General features: G+C 43.2%; 1 protein-coding gene across 2 annotated transcripts in view; it reads right to left on the reverse strand.

Annotated features, from left to right (window-relative positions):
- Positions 1-1,707: 1,707 nt before the first annotated feature.
- DNER (delta/notch like EGF repeat containing) overlaps positions 1,708-24,063 on the reverse strand; it is a 392,187-nt gene continuing 369,831 nt past the window's right edge. For both annotated transcript variants that reach the window (XM_027515370.1, XM_027515361.1), the window contains 2 exons: positions 11,716-11,962; positions 1,708-2,731 (listed from right to left, as the gene is read on the reverse strand). In XM_027515370.1, the coding sequence (XP_027371171.1) occupies positions 2,620-2,731; positions 11,716-11,962 (359 nt within the window). In that variant the 3' untranslated portion in view covers positions 1,708-2,619. The remainder of the gene's footprint in view (positions 2,732-11,715; positions 11,963-24,063) is intronic.

The following is a 24,063-nucleotide window of genomic DNA, read 5'->3' on the forward strand; positions in this document are numbered from 1 at the left end:
ACACGCACTGCTATATGTGAAACAGGGAGCTAACGGGAAGCTTCTGTACAGCACAGGGAGCTCCACTTGGTGCCCTCTGATGACATAGAGGGGTGGAATGGGGGGAGGGTGGTGGGAGAGAGGTCCGAGAGGAAGGGGATATTTGTATACTTATAGCTGATTCACTGGAGAAGGCAATGGCACCCCACCCTAGTATTCTTGCCTGGAAAATCCTATGGAGAGAGGAGCCTGGTAGGCTGCAGTCCATGGGATCACTAGGAGTTGGACACGACTGAGTGACTTCACTTTCTCTTTTCACTTTCATGCATTGGAGAAGGAAATGGCAACCCACTCCAGTGTTCTTGCCTGGAGAATCCCAGGGACGGGGGAGCCTGGTGGGCTGCCGTCTATGGGGTCACATAGAGTCTGACATGACTGAAGCGACTTAGCAGTAGCAGCAGCAGCTGATTCACCTTGTTGTACAGCAGAAACCAACATGATATAGTAAAGCAATCATCCTCCAAATAAAAAATAAATTTTCAAAAAAGTAAAAAAAAAAAGAATTTGGAAGATTAAAAATTATTTGAGAGACTGTGAGGGAAGCAGCTTCAGATGAAGGTCACGGCAGCACTTGACCATGCCCTTGGGAGTCCACAGGAGATTGGTGGTTTCCAGGCCGTCTCCTGGGGATGGAGGTGTCTGCGCCCTGCGCAACTGAGTCTTCTCCGAGAAGACGGGAGTAAAACGCCTGCCTGTGTTCCATGGATGCTAATCAGCCCTGCTCAGATTTTGTTCTTACTTCACTTCCAAACACTCAAACTAAAAATATTACCCTATTGCACTGTATCATTTAATAATCAGAGTGTGAGTGTATCGCTGTATCACTTGTAGGATTAGGGACAGATGTTCTAAGAGAAGAGAAAGAAGGAAAAGCATCGTAAATGCTTCTTTTTGCCTAAAGCCTTCCCTTGCACCTAATTTCAGGGCTTCTCTTGGTCTCACCAAATGTTCCCATGTGAAGATGAAGCAGTTTTTTGTTTTTTTTTTTTAAAGCCCCTGGGACTTCAGTGCCACATTTAGATGCAAAATGGAATTGAACACAGGGTGACTGTAAGCTGCCTTCCAGCTTTAAGGACCCAGGTGCTGCTTGCTGATTTCATTTGACACCCCCAGGAGAGCAGCCTTTGTAAGATGTTTCTTAAAGCTGTAGGTTCTCTGCACATCACGTCCAGAAGCGTTTCTGGATTTCAATGTACCTCAGTAGTCATACATGCTACATTTCACGGACAAATTCTGATGCAAGAGTTACAATGAGAATTTTTGTTATTTTTTTCACCTTATAAGACAGTAGGGATGGTTCATGGACAATTAGGAGGTCAGAAGGGCTTCTGGAAGGAACAGGGAATGACTCCAGCAGCCACAAAAATGTACTCCTTGGACTATTTAAAATGTAAAAAAAAAAAATTAAGTAAGATTTTTTTTGTTTGATGTGTGTGTATCAGTTGCTCAGTCATATCCGACTCTGCGACGCTGTGAACTGTAGCCAGCCAGGCTCCTCTGTCCCTGGAGTTCTCCAGGCAAGAATACTGGAGTGGGTTGCCATTCCCTTCTCCAGGGGATCTTCCCAACCCAGGGACTGAACCCGGGGCTTCCTGTATTGCAGGTGGATTCTTTACCATATGAAAACCAAATGTTTTCTATAATTTAAAAAAGAGAGAGACAAGTGCGTCCTTGACTTGGTAACATTTATTCAATATTCTTTGAAATTAGCAAGAATCAGAAGAAGCACATATCAATCAAATACAGCCACAAAAATGTCCTGGATATAAATAAAGATGCACTATGAGATATACTCACTACTGAAGGAATCTGTACGCTCTTACAATTACTACCTCTTAGCAAGGAACAACTCCAACATAAATTTAATTTACTCACAATACAAAAACCTTGACTTGTAGAGGAAAATACAGATTCAATTCGATCACAATTTGCCTCACTAGACCTTGTCATCATGTATGTTTTCAAGGCCTAGCTTGATGACTGTTACGAAAACGACAGGAAAACAAACAAACTCAAGAGAATGTTTCCGGTTTCCGTAAGGTTCAACAAAACAGTGCAGAAATAAGTTACTTACCCATGCACAGAATAAGGCAAAGGCTAATTTCATTCGGGTTAGGAATAGTACATTTAACTAGTTTTTCACAGAACAAACATTTCAGACTTCTTTTTAAGTTAATGGGTATACTGCATTATAGTTCATACTACATGTGTTTCCTAACTCTACTCAAAAAGTCAGCACTCACACGTCAAATACAAACTTGACCTTGATTAGACTTACTCTGTAACCACTGCTGAAGTCAATCTGGTTCATGAGAATATCTACTGTGGAAGGTACGCACACGAGTCGAAGCCTACCGTTTAGAGAGCAGAAAGTACATGAAAACGTAGTCTACGGATTTCACAAATTCCGTTTTTAAAATATTTTTTTCAAACTAAAAGCTGCAGAAAATTAGTTCTTAAATAGTCTACTGAAAACTTTTGAGCAGCTAACATCTTAAATTTCTTAAGCTTTTCCTTTTCTTAAAAATATTTAAACGAATGTAGTAGCCCATCTTTTGGAAAAATAATCCCCCAAAAAGATTACAAATCTTTTGTTTTAATCAGTGTGACCAAGGGCTTATCATCAGGGCTGTAATCCTCATAGGCGATGGGGGTCACGTCATACATCGCAGGCCGGGATTTCTTTCCAAACCTGAAATTGCACAGAGAGAGGACTCTGGTTAGAGAAATAGTGGCTTCTCAAGTCCTATTAAAGGTAAACGGTGACAATAACTTACATTCAAGAATCAAACGGAACTATAAAATACTCTAAGATATCCTCTCTAGCAAGTAGACATTTAAGTCTTCCTGATCTATGGTTTTTCCAGTGGTCATGTATGGATGTGAGAGGTGGACTGTGAAGAAAGCTGAGCACCGAAGAATTGATGCTTTTGAACTGTGGTATTGGAGAAGACTCCTGAGAGTCCCTTGGACTGCAAGGAGATCCAACCAGTCCATTCTAAAGGAGATCAGCCCTGGGTGTTCCTTGGAAGGACTGATGCTAAAGCTGAAACTCCAATACTTTGGCCACCTCATGCAAAGAGTTGACTCATTGGAAAAGCCTCTGATGCTGGGAGGGATTGGGGGCAGGAAGAAAAGGGGACGACAGAGGATGAGATGGCTGGATGGCATCACCGACTCGATGGACGTGAGTTTGAGTGAACTCCAGGAGTTGATGATGGACAGGGAGGCCTGACATGCTGCGATTCATGGGGTCACAAAGAGTCAGACACGGCTGAGCGACTGAACTGAACTGAACTGATCTTAATATTGAGTGAGTATAAACATTAGCTTTTGCCGTGGGAGGCAAAAAATGGATTTCACACAAGGTACAGTCCAAATTAATATTGAAGCTTGTAGGTTAAATCTTAGGAAAGCAGTCAGGCGTGAGGGCTCTTCAATAGGTTTTGAGAAAACGTGTATCGATTGTTTTTTTTTTTTTTTCTCAGACCCAGAGCGGTTTGGAGAGGTGAGTTTATTTTATATCCACTCTGATGCCTGGAATGTGGAATGGCTGGGTGGGCTTCCCTGATGGTATAGACTAACCCCTGGGACTTGCAGGAGGGCTGGTGAGGGCTCAGAGGCAACCTGAGGTCCCAAGACCAGGAGAAAGGGAGAGGGAGGAAATGATTTCCAATAATGAGGTGTTCGTCCAGGATCTGTGTGGGCCCCCCATCCCATCCCACCCACCTATCACTCCCCAATCCCCAAGGACACACAGGCCATTGTTTCTTTGAGCACAAAGCCTCTGTCCCAACAGATTTGTGTGTATCAAACACCCCTTGACGGCAGGCCTGATGCGCAGAAGCCCAAGAGTGTCAAAATCCAATTTCAGGACCTCCCGCTAAGCCAGTGTTGAAATGGCGATTATTAAAACAAAGTCAATTCAACTTCTGGGTGGTCTCTTCCCATTCAGGACTTCACCTTCCATAAAGGTCCCTGGAGTGCAATGGGATTTAAACAATCTTCCCCACTAGCCCACCAACTCTCCTCTTTTTTATAAACAACATTTTTTTAACCATTTCAAGTCCAATGAAGTCTATTAAAAAAGAAATTTTAAAGGAATCTCAAATTTTAAGAGGATTGCCAGGATGGGCCCTCAAGGATTTCTTGGGACTTGTTTACCGTGGCTTTAAACCCATCTCTCCACCTTTCCTGTCTCTTCTTTTTATATCTTGGAAAGTCTGTCTTCTCACATACAGAGATGAGAAGTAGAATCAAGTGGGAAGTGAGAAAACGTTACATTCTTCATATGATCATTTATTTTTAAACATTCATCCATCTTGTAATTCCAATTCACTCAAGACTTACTGACCTTCAGGAGAGCAAAGGCACAAACATGCTAGATGGGCACCAGGCAAAGTACAAAGACAGAGAAATGGGGACTTCCTTGGTGGTCCAGTGGCTAAGATTCCATGCTCCCAATGTGGGTTCAATCCCTGGTTGGGGAACTAGATCCCACACGTTGCCTCTAAGAGTTTCCATGCCACAGTGAAGATCCCGTGTGCCACAACGAAGACACAACACAGCCAAATAAATAAATAAATAATAAATATTTTTTAAAAAAGAGTTATAGCATTTTGCCACTAAGAAACCACAGCTCTTGGAGGCAATATTAAAAAGACTTCAAGAATCTCATGCCTAAAAGGTTAGCCTCACTGAAAGTCCGGAGTTGTGTGGGCATAAGTGTGGGTTGGATTCCAGCCTGAGATGTATTTATCTAAATTGACTGAGGTCTGCACAATCTGAGAACAAGAAAGAAGCAACAATGTCAAAGCCAATCGGCTCTTAACACTTTCTCTCAAGTCTGAACATTTCAGAGGCTACTTTATGGAGCAAGCATTTTGACAAGATATTTCTCATAAAATAGCTCAATACATCAGTAACAATATACCACTAATGATATTAATCTGATTAATTTTGAAAATCAGGAAATCCCAGTGTAAAGCTCTCTGTATTCAAACATGGCAGCCATGGGATGGTTTCCCGCCAGAACTCCAAGAGGGTCAGTGAATTATACGTTGCCTATGTCTACAATGCGGGAGACCCGGGTTCGATCCCTGGGTCAGGAAGATCCCCTGGAGAAGGAAATGGTAATCTACTCCAGTACTATTGCCTGGAAAATCCCATGGACAGAGGAGCCTGGTAGGCGACAGTCCTATCAGGGTCGCAAAGAGTCGGACACGACTGAGCGACTTCACTTTCACTTTCATGAATCAACTGACTGGCCAAGAGGAAACATCCGAGCAACTTAATAGGTTGAATATAGGTTTACAATATCCGTTTTTGTTTTATATGTGATTCCAGTTTGAAGAATAATCTGTTTCCTCCAAATCTAGAAAATTCAATGTCTCCATGTTAGGCAATCCATCCACAAGCTATAGTTTAAAGGGCTGTGACCTTAAATTATTGTCATGGAGCTGGATACTGACAAGACAGGTTTGAGGTTGAGTGTTCCAGACCCACTGAGCATGAAGGCAGTTAAGAGCTGCCATGCATCCACTGTACCCATGCAAAGTCAACTGAAGGACAAGGAGGCACTGCTTTGTGTCTGCATGGGAAGCTCAGCTGTGTGCATCAGTGCTAATGGGGTCACCAAGTATAATGCTGGTAACGAGGGTAATCTGGTTAAAGTACAACTAACGCTGCAGCAGGAGCAGCAACACCCCAGCACCACTGGAACTGGATTCCTTGCACTATGACCTAATTAGCTGCTGAGAAGCCTCCTAATTCCTTAGGTGAGACATTCAGGTCTCCACCCAAAGCACAGTGTCTACCATATGGGGGCTAAGATGGTTTATAAAACATAGTAAAGAGAAATAGGACTCTCCTTCAGTCTCCCACACCTATCACAGTGGTGAGTACCAAACAAATGTGCATTCTTACTTAAATTTCCCATGCTAACAGCTCTGCATATTTCCTTTGTGTCTCAGAACTGGGTGGATGCTAAGGAATCAGCCAACATCTATAGAATTCCATTTTAAACTGTCAGGCATTAAAACCAATGTCAGAGCTTGCCTATGTTATGGCAGGAGTTTTCATGCAACTGTTCTTTTTAAGAACAATGCATTGTTTTTCCTTATCCTAAAGAGACATATTAATTATTAAAACAATTTTCAAAAGGTGGAAGCCAAAGAAAATTACAATGTAGGCCTAGGATTAGCAAACAACAGTCTGCAAGCCAGTAATAGCCTGCTGCCTGTTTTTTAAAATAAAGTTTTATTGGAACACAGTTGTGCCCATTAATAATGCCTCTGGTGCTTTTACAGGACAAAGGCAGAGTTGGTCACAGAGCTGGGCCATCTGTGAATGGCCCACAGATTCTAAGATGTTTTACAGGCCATTGATAAAGACTATAAGAATCACCCTATTAGGGCTCAATAAAGGACAGAAATGGTATGGACCTAACAGAAGCAGAAGATATTAAGAAGAGGTGGCAAGAATACACAGAAGAACTGTACAAAAAAGATCTTCACGAACAAGATAATCACGATGGTGTGATCACTCACCTAGAGCCAGACATCCTAGAATGTGAAGTCAAGTGGGCCTTAGAAAGCATCACTATGAACAAAGCTAGTGGAGGTGATGGAACTCCAGTTGAGCTATTTCAAATCCTGGAAGATGATGCTGTGAAAGTGCTGCACTCAATATGCCAGCAAATTTGGAAAACTCAGCAGCAGCCACAGGACTGGAAAAGGTCAGTTTTCATTCCAATCCCAAAGAAAGGCAATGCCAAAGAATGCTCAAACTACTGCACAATTGTGCTCATCTCACACACTAGTAAAGTGATGCTCAAAACTCTCCAAGCCAGGCTTCAGTAATACGTGAACCATGAACTTCCAGATGTTCAAGCTGGTTTTAGAAAAGGCAGAGGAACCAGAGATCAAATTGCCAACACCCGCTGGATCATCAAAAAAGCAAGAGAGTTCCAGAAAAACATCTATTTCTGCTTTATTGACTATGCCAAAGCCTTTGACTGTGTGGATCACAATAAACTGTGGAAAATTCTGAAAGAGATGGGAATACCAGACCATCTGACCTGCCTCTTGAGAAACCTGTATGCAGGTCAGGAAGCAACAGTTAGAACTGGACATGGAACAACAGACTGGTTCCAAATAGGAAAAGGAGTACGTCAAGGCTATATATTGTCACCCTGTTTATTTAACTTCTATGCAGAGTACATCATGAGAAATGCTGGGCTGAAAGAAGCACAAGCTGGAATCAAGATTGCTGGGAGAAATATCAATAACCTCAGATATGCAGATGACACCACCCCTATGGCAGAAAGTGAAGAGGAACTCAAAAGCCTCTTGATGAAAGTGAAAGAGGAGAGTGAAAAGGCTGATTTAAAGCTCAACATTCAGAAAACTAAGATCATGGCATCTGGTCCCATCACTTCATGGGAAATAGATGGGGAAAGAGTGGAAACAGTGTCAGACTTTATCTTTTTGGGCTCCAAATCACTGCAGATGGTGACTGCAGCCATGAAATTAAAAGACGCTTACCCCTTGGAAGGAAAATTATGACCAACCTAGATAGCATATTGAAAAGCAGAGACATTACTTTGCCAACAAAGGTCCATCTAGTCAAGGCTATGGTTTTTCCAGTGGTCATGTATGGATATGAGAGTTGGACTGAAGAAGGCTGAGCACCAGAGAATTGATGCTTTTGAACTGTGGGGTTGGAGAAGACTCTTGAAAGTCCCTTGGAATGCAAGGAGAGCCAACCAGTCCATTCTGAAGGAGGTCAGCCCTGGGATTTCTTTGGAAGGAATGATGCTAAAGCTGAAACTCCAGTACTTTGGCCACGTCATGTGAAGAGTTGACTCATTGGAAAAGACTGATGTTGGAAGGGATTAGGGGCAGGAGGAGAAGGGGATGACAGAGGATGAGATGGCTGGATGGTATCACTGACTCGACAGACATGAGTTTGGGTGAACTCCGGGAGTTGGTGATGGACAGGGAGGCCTGGCGTGCTGCGATTCATGGGGTCGAAAAGAGTCAGACACGACTGAGCTGAACTGAACTGAACTGATAAGCATCACCCACGGTTCTGTCTCCAAAGGACTCAGCACTGTGTCTGGCCATGTTACCACTGTAGAAGCACTAACAGCAGCTGTGCAGAGTGGTATAAAAGTAACTGACACTCAAACATCACAACTGGTGACCAGTCCTGTGTTTACTAAAGAAACAAAATACACCAAAACTAGTGTCGAAGGAGTCAAAGTATATACATTCTTCTAGTTCATATTCTCCTGGAAATAGATAGCTAGTCAACACCTTGGAGAAGAGCAGGTGGATGTAAGCTTTAAAAAGGCCACATCAAGGGACTTCTCTGGCCATCCAGTGGCTAAGCCTCTGAGCTCCCAATGCAGGGGGCACAGGTTCGATCCCTGGTTAGGGAACTAGATCCTTTGTGTCCCAACTAAAGATGTCACATGTCACAATTAAGATCCAGTGCAGCCAAATGGGGCTTCCCAGGTGGTGCTAGTGGTAAAGAACCTGCTTGCCAGTGCAGGAGATGTAAGAGACGCCAGTTTGATCCCTGGATTGGGAAGATCCCCTGAATGAGGGCATGGAAACCCACCCCAGTATTCTTGTCTGCAGAATCGCATGGACAGAGGAGCCTGGTGCACTACAGTTCAAAGGGTCGCAATGAGTCAGACATGACTGAAGTGACCTAGCATGCATGCAGCCAAATATATATTTTTCTTTTTTAAAGGCCCACATTGGGAGATGCTCTTTGAGAAAGAGTGACTTTGTCCTTTCCCAGCTCTCTGCTTTGTTTCCCATAATCGGTGGTCAGCCTCCGAGTGTGACCTCAGATACAGACCTTGGAGAGTCATGACTTCCCTCCTGCCAGTCGGTTACAAAGTCTTTGCAGCCTGAGCATAAGCAAAACAGCTGAGAAGCAGATGAGTCTTAGGGTAAGGCAGAGTAGAGGGGCACTGCTTCTCAGCCCATCATCAGCACCAACAGACTGACTGCTGAGGTCAGAATCACCAGACGCTTCCTGGGGAAAAGGGGAATACCACCAATGACCCAGAAAGTGTTCGTCCTGCGCAGCTGCTGAGCCTCACTCATTCTGAGCCAACGTCACCTCCAGCATAGTAGCAGGGAGACACGCCATGAAATAGACACGTTAGCCATAGGCTGTTGCTCAAAACTAGGAAGTGCGGAATATCAAAAGGACTCTGTTTTTGTCAGTGCCTTTCCAGGGTTTCCAGGAAAAGGGAGCAAAAGGGCCAACCTGCCAGAGACCCAGGTAGAGCCTCTGGATAACCAGGCTGTGGAAACTCCTGGTCATAGCTAAATAAATGTTTAGACGGGAATGTTCTCAGATATATGTGGGAAGGCACTGTAATGTCAAAGATTTTATCTGCAGTCACTGGTGCATCCAGGAGTTTGTTGGTTAGGAATTCTGCAGTAAATATTTTTGATAAAAATCAGTATCAAATAAGAACCAGGTTTGTAAATGCTTTCAAGTTTCTCCTTTCCTTCCAAGGGTATTCAGTTAAATATCTTCCCAGTGGGCTGTACAAGCAGGAAGCCCAGAAGAATCTATCTTAACTTATTCCAGGGCTGAGACAGAACACTCTTCCTCTTGGATGCAAAAGGACCTTAGCCAGAGATTCCTTTCAGGGGAGGGGTGGGGAGGGAATCTGATTTCCTTGGGTCTCCCAATACATCCCCATATAGAACCATGGATTTTGTTCTTTCCGGGTGAACTAAGCCCTTCTGGGAAGAATTCTGAGTCACACAAGATTTTGCCTAGTCTCTACTTTTAGGGCTTCCCAGATGGTAAAGAATACACCTGCCGGTGAGAAGACACAAGAGATGTGTGTTCAATCCCTGGGTCAGGAGGATCCCCTGGAGATGAAATGGCTATCCACTCCAGTATTCTTGCCTGGAAAATTCCAAGGACAGAGGAGCCTGGCAGACTATAGTCCATGGGGCCACAAAGAGTTGGATAAGACTGAGCGACTGAGCACAGCAACCATAGCCTCTTCTTTTTACATTTTCACTGCTCATACAATAATTTTGAGATACTCCAAGTACTCCTGCAAGCTGGTACCACTGACTACGCTGGTGCCCTGTGATGAATCTATTTCTCAGGCAGATCAAGACATCCTGTGCCAACCCCTCACCGAGAATCATCCATTCATTTCAGACCTTACATTTTAGTGAGGTCTACCACGTGCCAGGACCCACTGGACATACAGTAATAAATCCCACTGCCCTTTGTGCAAGAGGAAAGATTAACTAAACTAGAAGAGATCTGCAGGGATTCATTTCAGGGTTTCCCAGAAGCTGTGTTGCTGAGTAGATTCTAAAATGAGGTCCGTGACAAAGGCTGATGTGTGGAGCCTGATGTGGAAGAGGGTTGAATCCTCCTTTCTCTCTCAAAGTTACAGAAATGGGGATAGTGCTGCTCCTACAAAGAAGTTGCCTTTGGCTTTGGGACAGATGCCCTAAGTCCCCCAACTTCTCTCTTTCCCTGGAACCCAGGTTCTGGTTTTTATTTCCACTGGACTCATCCTAAAAGATGTGAGCCCTGGGTTTGGAGGTTTCCTTTTGAAGAAGGCTAACTTTCTGACTCCGGGAGTTGGTGATGGACAGAGAGGCCTGGAGTGCTGCAGTCCACGGGGTCGCAAAGAGTTGGACACAACTGAGCAACTGAACTGCACTGAACTGAAACTTCTGACCTTCTGAACTTCTATTGCATTCAGACAGAATTTGGATCTGCTTGTTCCTCGAACAATATCGGTCACAACATCCCAACAAAGATTATACAGGTAATAGTTCCCTGGAGGTCCAATCTTAAGACACCGAGCTCAGCCCTCTTTTTGCTATAGCACATTGACTTTCTGAATCAGGTGCTTTAGATTGTTCTACCAGTTAAAGGAAAAGATGGTGTTTTAACATTCAGTATCACTATCATTTTGATAGTAAATATTCCTGACCAAAATCAACAAAATTAGATGATTTTTTTCACATGCTGTAATACATTGGAGAAGTAAATACAGCATTATCTGTTTATACAATCCTTTACTATCTATAATTTGATTGTCATAACTCTTTAAGGAGGTAGTTCTCCCTTCCTACAGTTGAAGGAACTGTATTTGTGGAAGGTTGAATCATCTACCTAAACTATAATCAGGTAATGGAGCAGTTGGACTTAATGTCAGATGTCTGACAGCCTGACTCAGGCTATTTCTATACCACACTAACTCCTGTCTCTCCAGGAATCTTTCCCCCAGACACTATTTTATACAATAAGAACTCTAACAGAATGACTGCTAATGTGACTTTCTTTAACTAAGCCCTTAAATTAGATGTGATCAGTTATAGTCACACTGAAGAACAACACAGCTAAACACATTTCAAAAAGAAATAATCAAAACCTGTTTCAAATGTTTATAGCAGAGATAAACACAAATCAAACGAATGAATGTATTCAATGAAAACAGAAAGTTAGCAGCAAATTAAAGGGGTTTGTTTATAAGGCAGTCTAATTATCTGGTCCCCCCAATGCTACCTCGAATCTATGCTTTATTCTTTGAAATCCCCCTTGCAGACGTGAAGTCCCGTCCATAATACAAGCCTGGTACCCAGCATGCTGACTCACGCCACTCACCTGGCATGCCGGATGGAGGCGATGGCGTTGCTGAACTCGCTGTCGATGCTGCGGCAGTTGTAGAAGTCCTCATAAGCCGGCCGGGCAGAGCCCTGGTACTCAATGCGGCTGATGCGGCAAATCCCCACAATCAAGATGATGAGCATCAGGATGAAGGCAACGCAGAGGGCGCCGATGATGATGTAGAGAGAGTGCCGAGGCATGTTGGTTAGACTCTCTGCCATGTGCCCGGACTTCCACTGGAGGTCTGAAGGTGAAAACAAGCAAATGCCTGTGTATCAGCTGGGGCCTTTTGAAGGGGAAGGACTTCCCTGTCCTCACACTAGGAACATAAAATATAAGAGCTGTCCAAACTGCAAAGGATTATTTTCTATGGATAATCCAGATGGCAACCCACTCCAGTATTCTTGCCTGGGAAACCCCATGGACAGAGGAGCCTGGTGGGCTACAGGATATTTATTAACATCCTTAATATATAAAGACCTCTTACAAATCACTAAGAAAAACCAGGAACATGTCATAGAAAAATGGGTAAAGAATATAAAAAGGAATTCACCAAGGAAATATAAGTAGAAAATTGCTTGGCTTCATAATTTTTTTTAACTATGCAAGTCCTACATCAGTTCCCAAATATTATCTTAAAATTTTGATAACCACAGTAGACAAGGGTGCAGAAATACGGACTGTGTGAACTGATATACAACTCCTGTGTGGAGCATCCTTTGACCCAGAAATTCCAATTTTCAGAATTTTTGCTGAGAAAATGGTCCTAAAAAATGTATAAAGCCCTGTGTACAAAGATGTTCATCTCAGAAGCACAATTTTCAAATGTTAGATTATCAACTATCACACATTTAGAAAATAAGTTCAGAAAATAAGCACAGACCCAGATGTATTCCCTGCTCAAAGTTAACATATGTTCATATTTTACCTTCTTTGCTTTAAATGTTTACGGTTTTTTTTAAATAAATGAAATGTTACAAATAAAATCTAGTGTAACTGCTGAAATGCTAAAAAAAATTATCTTAGTGATTTAAAACAATTTTTGAATGAGGCTTGAAACTTCTAATCCAATTCTGAGAATATAAAAAAATACCATGCTGTAAAAAAACAAAAACAAAAAACAGGAAATTAACAAATGATACAGTATTATTAACTAATATATAGATTTTGTTCAAATTTCACAAAATTTTATGCTAGTGTCTATTATTTGTTTTCATCTCTTATTCAAGACTCCACATGGTATTTAATTCCACTGAGCAACTTCAGCTGCATGCAACTAATTCTGGTAAATTCTCTTTTCATTTTTACTCTATTACAAATATTTTCTAATTTTCCTTGTGATGACTTCTTAGATACACCCAATATTTAAAAGTGGACATTTAACTTACAAATACATGGGATTCTATTTAAAGCATCTTTAATATTAATTTCTCATTTTGATACTAATTTTTCATTTAAATGCTTTCTTCTCTGCAATCACCCTCTGTGTTTTTTTTCAGTCTAACTTTATTGAGACTTTCAATGGCTAAGTCGAAGATCTCTACATCACACTGTACTTAAAAATATGTGGGTTATTTTCAAATACCTTTTGACACTGATTTCTAACATAATTCCACAGTGATAAGAGAACAGAGTCTGGATGATTTCAGTACCTTTAGACCATGAAATTTCTGCATCTGGTGTTATCCCTCGATATGCTTTAGTGTCTTCTAGTTTATAGTCTAGGGCTTCCCAGGTGGCACTAGTGGTAAAGATGTAATAGACCCAGGTTTGATCTCTGGGTTGGAAAGATCCCCTGGAGGAAGAAATGGCACCCCATTCCAGCATCCTTGCCTGGAGAATCCCATAGACAGAGGAGCCTGGCAGGCTACAGTCCACAGGGTTGCAAAGAGTCAGACACGACTGAAGTTGACTTCACACACACGCAGTTTACGGTCTATGGGAACCTGAATAGAATTTGTATCCTACTGTTGTGTGAAAACTGTATAAATCTTATGTTGAATTGGTTCACAGTGCTTTGCAGGTTTAATATATCTTTCTACTTCCCTGTAGAGTCATTCTATTAATTTTGAGAGTTCGATATTGAAACCCCAACTAAGAATCTTAATTTATCTACTTAAAAAAATAATTGTAATATATAGTGCAACTGTATATAACCTTGTCCTGTATTTTTAAACTCCTGTAAATGTGTTACCATACTTTCATAATTAAAAAAAATAAAAATTAAAAAAATATTACAGATATAGCTAGAGTTCCTCAATCCCATATCCTCTCTCCACCCCAACAGACAACACAATTCATAAACATGGAAAAATAGGAAACAACCTAAATATTCAACTCTTAGTGAGATGGTTTTATTGTTGTGTTTAGTCTCTAAGTTGTGTCTCACTCTTTGTGACCCCGTGGACTATAGCCCATCAGCCTCCTTTGTCCAGGGGATTTCCCAGGCAAGAATACTGGAGAGGGTTGCCATTTCATTCTCCAAGGGATCTTCCTGTTCCAGGGATCGAACACACGTCTCCTGCATTGCAGATGGATTCTTTACTGCTGAGCTGCCAGAGAAGGCCTAGTGAGATGGAGAGCTACTCATCAAGTAGCAAAAGAATAAAAAAAGGTTACCAAACAGAACCTAGTGGTATACTACAATCACATATGAGCTTCCAAAAATGAAGTCGCTCAGTCATGTCCGACTCTTTGCAACCCCAGGGACTATAGCCCACCAGGCTCCTCCGTCCGTGGGATTTTCCAGGCACGAATACTAGAGTGGGTTTCCATTTCCTTCCCGATCCAGAGATTGAACCAGGGTCTCCCGCATTATAGGCAGATGCTTTACCATCTGAGTGACCAGGGAAGTTTCAGATGAGCTTCCAAAGTCTATCTATATACAGAAAAGCTCAGGATGGAGCAATGATAGTGATGAACCTATGTTGTGTTCTTACTATGCTAAGCTTTTTGAAAACATCTCATTTGATCAGCGCAACCACGAGAAAATATATCATTCTTTCTCCCCATTGCTATAGATAAAGCTTAGAAACTGACACCACTTCCTGGGTGAGAGTGTTGACTGTAACTCCAGGTCCAACTTCTCAGCCTCTGCCTCACACAGCAGGGTGCTAACAACAGTGATCTCTGAAAAGCATGATTACATGTGATTTTAACATCCTTTATATGTCTCAGTCTTCAGCTTTTTAAAAAAAGAATATAGTCTCTTTATAATAAAAAATAAGTGATAAGCCATTTGAAGAAAACACCCATGAGATTATCTTCTAGCATAACTAGTGGAAGGTATGTGAGCTTTGGGATTACACTAACCTTGCTTTCATCACAGCTGCAGTATTTTTTAAACATTTTACGTATTTATTATTTTTGGTTGCACTGGGTCTTCATTGCTGCATGCGGGCTTTCTCTAGTTGCAATGAACGGAGACTACTCTCTAGTTGCCGTGTGAGGGCTTCTCATTGGAGGGCTTTTCACTATAGTGGCTTCTCTTGCTGCAGAGCATGGGCCCCATGGTGTGTGCACTTCAATAGTTGTGACATGCAGGCCCTAGAGCTGGAGCTCTGTAGTTGTGGCTCATGGGCTTATTAACTGCTCTGAGGCATGTGGGATCTTCGTGGACTAGGAATCGAACCCATGTCTCTGGCATTGGCGTGTGGATTCTTAACCACTGAACCACCAGGGACAGTCCCCAGCTTCAACACTGGCTTGACCTCCCTGAACGTCAGTTTCTTCATTTATAAGACAACAATTATAACATATACCCTATGGACATGTTGGGAGAATAAGTTAGAAAACATGTAAAGAACAGGAAGTCCACTGCCAGGCATGTGATGGGTGGTGGTGGTCCTGGTGGTGGTGGAAAAAGGAAGGATACCGAGGAGGAGGATGGTGTCCTCAGGGCACACTCTGAGCTGAAGATTACTGAGCACTGCCCTGTGCCCATTCAAAAAACACCAACCTGGACAGGCAAGAAAAAAGTAGATGGATGGGGCATAGTCTCTGTGTCTGGCACAGGTCAAGAGTGTCAAATTATGTCCTGTTTACAAACTTGCAAACAAATGGAATGATCCAGATACCATGACCAGGATTTAAAAGGAAGTCACGAAGGTGAAAAGGGGCTAGGTTAAGACCAAACAGAAGCTAAACTTCCATGGGAAAAGGGTTGTCTTTTCTACTTTACTTACTCTACCACTTCCACCAGCACCCTTTCCAGGCCATCATTTCCATATTAGGACTCTGGGTGCTTGGAAATGAGATTCAAGGTATGCGTGAAAATAGGTCTGTCTTCCTGTGAATGGCAACCCCCTCCAGTATTCTTGCTTGGAAAATCCCATAGACAAAGGAGCCTGGCAGGCTACAGTCCACAGAGTCACAAAGAGTCAGACGTGACTGAGCAACTTCACCTTACACTTTGCTGCTGCTGCTAAGTCGCTTCAGTTGTGTCCGATTCTGTGCAACCCCATAGACGGCAGCCCACCAGGCTCCCCCGTCTCTGGGATTCTCCAGGCAAGAACACTGGAGTCGGTTGCCATTTCCTTCTCCAATGCATGAAAGTGAAGTTGCTCAGTTGTGTCCAACTCTTCGAGACCCCATGCACTGCAGCCCACCAGGCTCCTCCATCCATGGGATTTTCCAGGCAAGAGTACTAGAGTGGGTTGCCATTGCCTTCTTCACTTTACACTTTACTTCCTGTGAAATCCTCAGGCCTCTTTCCACTGTTCTCTTTTAGGTGAAAGTATCTGTGACCTCTGAGTCCTCATACTCTCATCCCAGGGACATCTTCAGGGACACTGGAGTCTCAGAATCAGCTATTCTTTCCCTTGAAAAGTTACAGCCTTCAGAAGAGCACAAGTAAACAGCCAAACAAGGATCCGAGTGTGCAGACCATTTTCCAAGAAGCCTAATGGGAAACTGACTCGTGCCCTGAGCCTGCGTGGTTCCTGAGAGCTTGAGAAGACCGGGGTGAATGAAGTGACTTCTGAGTTTGTGTCCAGATCGTCTGGCTCCTGAGTTTTTCACCACGGCCCTTGAAGACTGGTTTTGCCATTTGAGTCTGTCTACCCAAGCTCACACAGCCCGTGGAACAAGAAGACTGCCCGTTTGTGCATTCACCATGCTGTGTGAGCCAACTCACACACAGGCAGACAGAAAGGACATAAATCACTGCAAATAAATGCTCGCAATGGAAGAGAGGAGGTGTTTTGTGAAACCAAGACTCGATCCCGACTGGCAGCCGTTTCATTTGGCAATACCTGGTGCACATGGAGAGAGACAAGTCATCGTTCTGGCTGAAAACGAACATGACTCACTTGATTTCCAAGTATTTCAACATTCTCTGAAAAATCCAGTTGTAGGCTGCAGTCCAGGGCTCATGGAGTGTGCTATAACACTCACTGAGCATCATCACAAGGGCAGCCAATACTGTTTCTACTCCAGCCTGGTGGAGCGCTCAGATCTGATTGCTATGGCTGCCACGGGAATTCTCGATGCACACCTTCATGAAAATGGCTCACGCATCACACTGATGGCATATACACAGCCAGTGCACAATTGCACAGGGCCACTCTCGCAGGAAAACAAACAACTGTGCTAGGTTTTGTGCTGGGCTCACTGCCCCAGGCCTGATGGGCTGTCTAAACCGTTTGTATTTCTGACCATCTGTTCTATTTCCCCAAACTCTGAATTCCAAGCTGTTTAGACTTTTGAAAAAAATATCCCCAGATTTCTCCTGAAACCTCTGTTTCTCCCCCTCTTCTCTTTCTCTTTGCTCTTTCCGCCTTAAACTGTCATCTAAAACTTGTCTGATAAGTGAATATGGCTGCTTTGCACAGTAATTGGGTTAGTAGCCAGGCTGAATCTTAATAAATTCAACATTTGGTCTGCGAGGCAGAGGATATGTCAGCAGCAGGTGGCTGCAGCTGCCACTCCCAGATCGCTGCACCACATCCCAGGAGTCCCAAGGCAGGAATCATTTACTATGTCGGCTACTGCAGAGCTCAGGGAAGAACCATGCAGCAGAACACACTGGACGGCATGACCTCACCAGCCCCGGCAGGTACATGACCAGGAACGCACACACACAAGCTATTCAGGGAAAATGTCACACTCCTTCCTGGGTCTCAGGGAGCATTTGCATTTCAGCATAAACTCAATTTGCTTGAGGTTTGTTATTTCCTGAAGTGCTGTCGCCTTTAAGATTTCAATGGGTCCTAAAGTAGGAGCTACGTAGGAGCTGGACTCAGAGCCTCTGCTCAAGGTAAAAACACAGTCAGCCACCAAGCTGACCCACTGACCATCTCTCCTCCACCAAAAAGAGACCTCGATCGATTGGTAAATTTAATTCTAAAATACATAACCTGTATCTGTGTTTCTTTCACTTACCTGGGTGAGTCTAGTCAAATTATTTGTCTACCTCTGTATTTAAAACCCCTTCATGGATCACAGCCTTGTCTTGGCGAAGAGGCTTGTCTAACTCAATGAAGCTATGAGCCATGCCGTGCAGGGTCACCCAAGATAGATGGGTCACAGTGAAGAGTTCTGACAAAACGTGGTCTACTGGAGGAGGGAATGGCAAACCACTCCAGTATTCCTGCCGCAAGAATCCCATGAACAGTATGAAAAGTCAAAAAGATTTAACACCAGAAGATGAGACCCCCAGGTTGGAAGGTGTCCAATATGCTACTGGGAAAGAGGGGAGGGCAATTGCTAATAGCTCCAGAAGGAATGAAGAGGCTGGGCCAATGTAGAAACAACGCTCAATTGTGGATGTATCTGGTGGTGAAATTAAAGTCACATCGTAAAGAACAATACTGCATAGGAACCTGGAATGTGAGGTCCATGAATCAAGGTAAATTGTATGTGGTCAAGAAGGAGATGCCCTGGAGAAGGAAACAGCAACCCACTCCAGTATTCTGTCCTGGAGAATCCCACAGACAGAGGAGCATGGTGGGCTGCAGTCCATGGGGTCGCAAAGAGTCAAACATGACTGAGCAACTAATCACAAGAAGGAGATGGTAAGAGTGAACATCAGCATCTTAGGAAAACAGTGAACTAAAATGGACTGGAATGGGTGAATTTAATTCAGATGACCATTATATCTACTACTGTGGGCAAAAATCCCTTAGAAGAAATGCCGTAGCCTTCATAGTCAACAAAAGAGTCCGAAATGCAGTATTTGGGCACAATCTCAAAATAGAATGATCTCAGTTCCTTCCCAAGGCAAAGCATTCAACATTAGAATAATCCAAGTCTATGCCCCAATCATACTTTAAAAAAGTTTGAAAGCGAGTAAAAGTCTATGGTTTTTCCAGTAATCATGTATGGATGCGAGAGTTGGACTGAAGAAAGCTGAGCACTGAAGAATTGATGCTTTTGAACTGTGGTATTGGAGAAGACTCTTGAGAGTCCCTTGGACTGCAAGGAAACCCAACCAGTCCATTCTAAAGGAGATCGGTCCTGGGTGTTCTTTGGAAGGAATGACGCTAAAGCTGAATCTCCAGTACTTTGGCCACCTCATGTGAAGAGTTGACTCATTGGAAAAGACTCTGATGCTGGGAGGGATTGGGGGCAGGAGGAGAAGGGGACGACAGAGGATGAGATGGCTGGATGGCATCACTGACTCGATGGACATGAGTTTGAGTGAACTCCTGGAGTTGGTGATGGACAGGGAGGCCTGGAGTACTGCAATTCAGGGGTTGCAGAGTTGGACACGACTGAGTGACTAAACTGAACTGAAAAATGTCTTTTAGGTAGATGTCACTTAGATAGCTAGAGAATTTTGGAACCATCTATTGCCTAGGATAACTGTGAGGAGGGATTTCAAATTTCTTTATATTTTCTGTAGCTAAAAGTTAGCTTGACAACCAAAGTAGTCAATGAGACTGGGAAAAGTGAACACCCTTGTTAACCTTCAGAAGAGGCAGGAGGGGAGGGAACAGAAGGCAGAGCTTGAATCCCTCATAGTGATCCTATTACTGAACAAGTATCAGTAAGCAACTACTATGTACTATATGGACTGATGCTGAAGTGCCAATACTTTAGTCACCTAATTCAAAGAGCCAGCTCATTGGAAAAGACCCTGATGCTGGGAAAGATTGAGGGCAAGAGCAGAAGGGGCAGGCAGACAATGAGATAGTTAAACAGCATCACTGACTCAATGGTCATGAGTTTGAGCAAACTCTGGGAGATGGCAAAGGACAGGAAAGCCTGGCGTGCTGCAATCCATGGGGTCACAAAGAGTCAGACACGACTTAGGGACTGAACAACAACAGCATGTACTATGTGCCAGGCCTCATGCTGGATGCCTGGGATAAGGAGCAAGGCAAAACTTAGAGAATAGCGTGCACATGGATCCCCTAGTCTTTTCAGAGATGTGGAGGCGAAAGCATGCTAAGCCACGAGGGACCAAGGCGACAGTGCCTCGGGAGGGGACAAAAGCTGTGCCATCTAACTGGGGAATGAGGAGAGCTTTCATGGTGGGGCCCACAGCAAGCAAGGCTCTAAGGGGGAGTACATATGAGCAGGGGATGGAGGGGGCAGAAGGGAAGGCTGACCCAGGCAAAGACCTGGGAGGAGTGGAGAGCAGAGTGAGGGACTGGAAGGAGGACAGGGTGGCTGCTTGCCCCCAGGTAGCGAAGCGGAGAGTGGCCGAGTGAGGAGGGGGCACCTCCCCTCAGTGCAGGGGCAGTCCTACAGCTTCCACCAGGCGATAGCATGGCCTTTGGTCTTTAGTCATTAATGTATTTCAATAGCAGCTTGCTGTGAAAAGGATGGAAACAATGGTGGGAAGGAGGGTCTGAGGGATTTAGATTTGCATCTTTGAAAAGATGCCCCTTCCATTTACAACCTCATAGATGAACTGGAGGACATTCTGCTGAGTGAAACAGACCAGACACAGAAAGATAAATATTGTATGATGTCAGTTACATGCGCAACATAAAGGAAAAAAACCCAAAGTGGAATGGTAGTTACTAGAGGCTGGAGTGGGAGGTAGGTGACGGAAGGAAGGAAGAAACAAAAAAAAAAGGGAGAAAGGAAGAAAACAAGAAGGAAGGAAAGTAGGTAGTTGACTGCCAGGGGCCAGGGGAGGAAGTATGGGGAGTTACTGTTTTGCAAGATGAAAAGAGTTCTGAAGAAGGATGATGGTGATGGTTGCAAGACCACATCTAGCCACAATTGCTCCCCAGAGGTCAGTGGTGTTCAAAGTATTTAATAAAGTAATTATGGATTAAGTGGGATTTGCAAATCAACCTCAGACCCCAACACCATTGCTGCCAAGAGGACAAGTTTTATTTGCAAAGAGTCAATTTATAAATAAACACTTGTGAAAAATCCAAGGACCCCTTCATTTGACTATTCCATTTTTGAGAATTTATCCTACTAATACTCTGATATTCTCACAAAAGTAAATACATATATAAGAATTTTTACTCTACTATTCTTTTTAATACCAAAAACTTGAAAAGTTATTTGTCAATCAACAGGGGTCTTATTAAATAAATTATAGAGCATTTAAGAAACATTGTGTGATGTTAAAAATTGAGGAAAATATGTACTAAGTCAATATGGATAAGCATTCAAGATATATTAAGGATAAATGCAAGATGCTGAACAGTGTGTATGAAAGTGAAAGTGTTAGTTGCTCGGTCGTGTCTGACTCTTTGCAACCCAATGGACTGCAGCCCACCAGGCTCCCTTGTCCGTGGAATTCTCCAGGCAAGAAGACTGGAGTGGGTTGCCATTTCCTTTTCCAGGGGAACTTTCTGACCCAGGGATTGAACCCAGGTCTCCTGCATTTCAGGCAGATTCTTTACCAGCTGAGCTACCATAAAATGGGATTTATACAGTGACTAAAATTATCTGAAGGAATCCATAATAAATGCATAACACTTGTTACCTTTGGGGAGTGAAGTGGGGGTGTATTGATGGGGAGGAAGATTAATTCATTTTATTTTGTTTTCTTATTGCAGTATAGTTGATTTACAATGCTGTGCTAGTTCCAGGTGTACAGCACCATGAACAGGCTCCTCTGTCCATGGGATTTCCCAGGCAAGAATAATGGAGGGGATTGCCATTTCCTTTTCTGGGGGATCTTCCCAACCCAGGGATCGAACCCACATCTCCTCTATTGGCAGGTAGATTCTTCAGCCACTAGGGAAGCCCATATATAGTAGTGTATATATGTTAATCCTAAACCAGTTTTGTTTTTTAAGAATCCTAGTTTATAAAAATGGGAACCAAAGAACTGAATCTATCTGTACAATAAAGACTGCTCATATTACTGTTTGATGGGTTTCTTTAACCATTATTAAATTCCATGCATTTGGGGACAAGGAAGCCCCAGACATCCAACCTTGCTCTTTGCCTGGGCACCTGGAGCTGCCTGAGCGAAGTCTTATACAGCGACTCCCATCACATATGAGGATCGACCCTTGGATAATGATATCCTGAAGGCAAGGGCTGCTTCATTAACCTTTATATTCTGGGCACTATGCATGACTGAACAACAACAGCAATGTTGCGACTGAACAACAACGATGCCTGACCCTTGACAATAGGAGGCCCTGGATTATTCACTAAATGCATAAATCCAAGATACCTTGTTCCCCTACTTCTCAACCGCAGAATGTTATTAAATCAATGGCTTAACAATAGATTCAACTGCTCAATATACGTTGCTGTTGTTGTTGTTGTTCAGTCACTAAGTCGTGTCCAACTCTTTGCAACCCCATGGACTGCAGCACTCCAGGCTTCTCTGTTCTTCACTATCTCCTGGAGTTAACTCAAATTCATTTCCGTTGAGTTGGTGATGCTATGCAACCATCTCATCCTCTGCTGCCCTCTTCTTTTGCCTTCGATCTTTCCCAGAATCAGGGTCTTTTCCAACGGGTCAGATCTTTGTATCAAGTGGCCAAAGTATTGGAACTTCAGCTTTAGCATCAGTCCTTCCAACGAATATTCAGGGTTTATTTCCTTTAGGATTGACTCGGTGTATAGAACTGGCCAATTCTCAATCAGCAGGACTGTCTGTAACTCTAACAGCACCATTGTTCTCCTTCTGAGAGTTCCTGTTGAGATTTACCAACCTGACCTTGTATCTTTCAGGCACCCTCCTCCTGGTTTCCAGCCAATTCAGAAAATCACAGATGTTCCAGGTTAGAAAGAAACTCAGAGACCATGGGTTCCATGGCTCATAGAGGACTAGAGACCTCATATCATCTCTGCCCACTCATGGCCCAAACTTTCCTTTCACTCCTGGCCCTTAGATCTGTTCTTTTGATTCAGGTCCATTTATCTCAGCACTGGTCACTAGCTCCACCTGTGTGTCATCACAAATCTTACACATTCATTCTCCATTCTTACAATCAGGTCAAGGATGGAAGCAACCAACACTGAGATGTGACGGAGCCTTATCTGTGATAACATTTATTTTTAACACCTTTGACTGAATGGAGAGGTGCAAGTGAGACCATCAAATGGAAAGTGCTATTCTGGGAGAACAGGGAACCCTGTGTGTACTGGGATGTGCCCAACACATCCACACACTCAGAGTGGCCTGTGCTCTGGGCATATATCATCTAAAAACACGATTGTCAAAGGCAAGTCCTCGCCAGCTGGCTCAAGGTATAAGAGCTACAGTACCATAGAAAGAAACAGAAAAGGCAACTAGCATCTATTTAAGTGTCTACTGCTGCACACCAGAGATCTGCACAAAGGATCCTTAATTTTAATCCTCCCAGCAACTTTTCTATCACCATTTTACAAGTGAAAAAGATGAGGCTGAGATATAGTTATTTGTCCAGGTCACAGAGCTAGAATATGATGTCACTAGAACATGAAGTCACCTTTCATCCTGATTATTCCATCCATGTATATCTTTTGCCTATAATATCATCACCAGAAAGAAGTAAAATTTAGATTTTTTTTTAATAATGATACAATTTTACTTCAAAACTTCTCAAGGGCATCCTTTGTGTTTCTGAGTTCTTATCCATACTCTCCTCTCCTATATATTTATTTTCACAACTAGAAATTTAAAATTATACATAGATCTGCCATGCTGCTGCTGCTGCTGCTGCTAAGTCACTTCAGTTGTGTCCAACTCTGTGCGACCCCATAGACGGCAGCCCACCAGGCTCCTCTGTCTCTGGGATTCTCCAGACAAGAACACTGGAGTGGGTTGCCATTTCCTGCTCCAATGCATGAAAGTGAAAAGTGAAAGTGAAGTCGCTCAGTCATGTCCTGCAGGGAGCGAGCTCCGCCCCTGGCAAAGGTCATGAGGAAGGAGGCTTGGCATACACGCAAAGGCGGGATCAAGCCTCAGGAGTCTCCCTGGAAATTCTTGAG

Source organism: Bos indicus x Bos taurus, chromosome 2, assembly GCF_003369695.1.
Source record: "Bos indicus x Bos taurus breed Angus x Brahman F1 hybrid chromosome 2, Bos_hybrid_MaternalHap_v2.0, whole genome shotgun sequence".
NCBI lineage: Eukaryota > Metazoa > Chordata > Mammalia > Artiodactyla > Bovidae > Bos > Bos indicus x Bos taurus.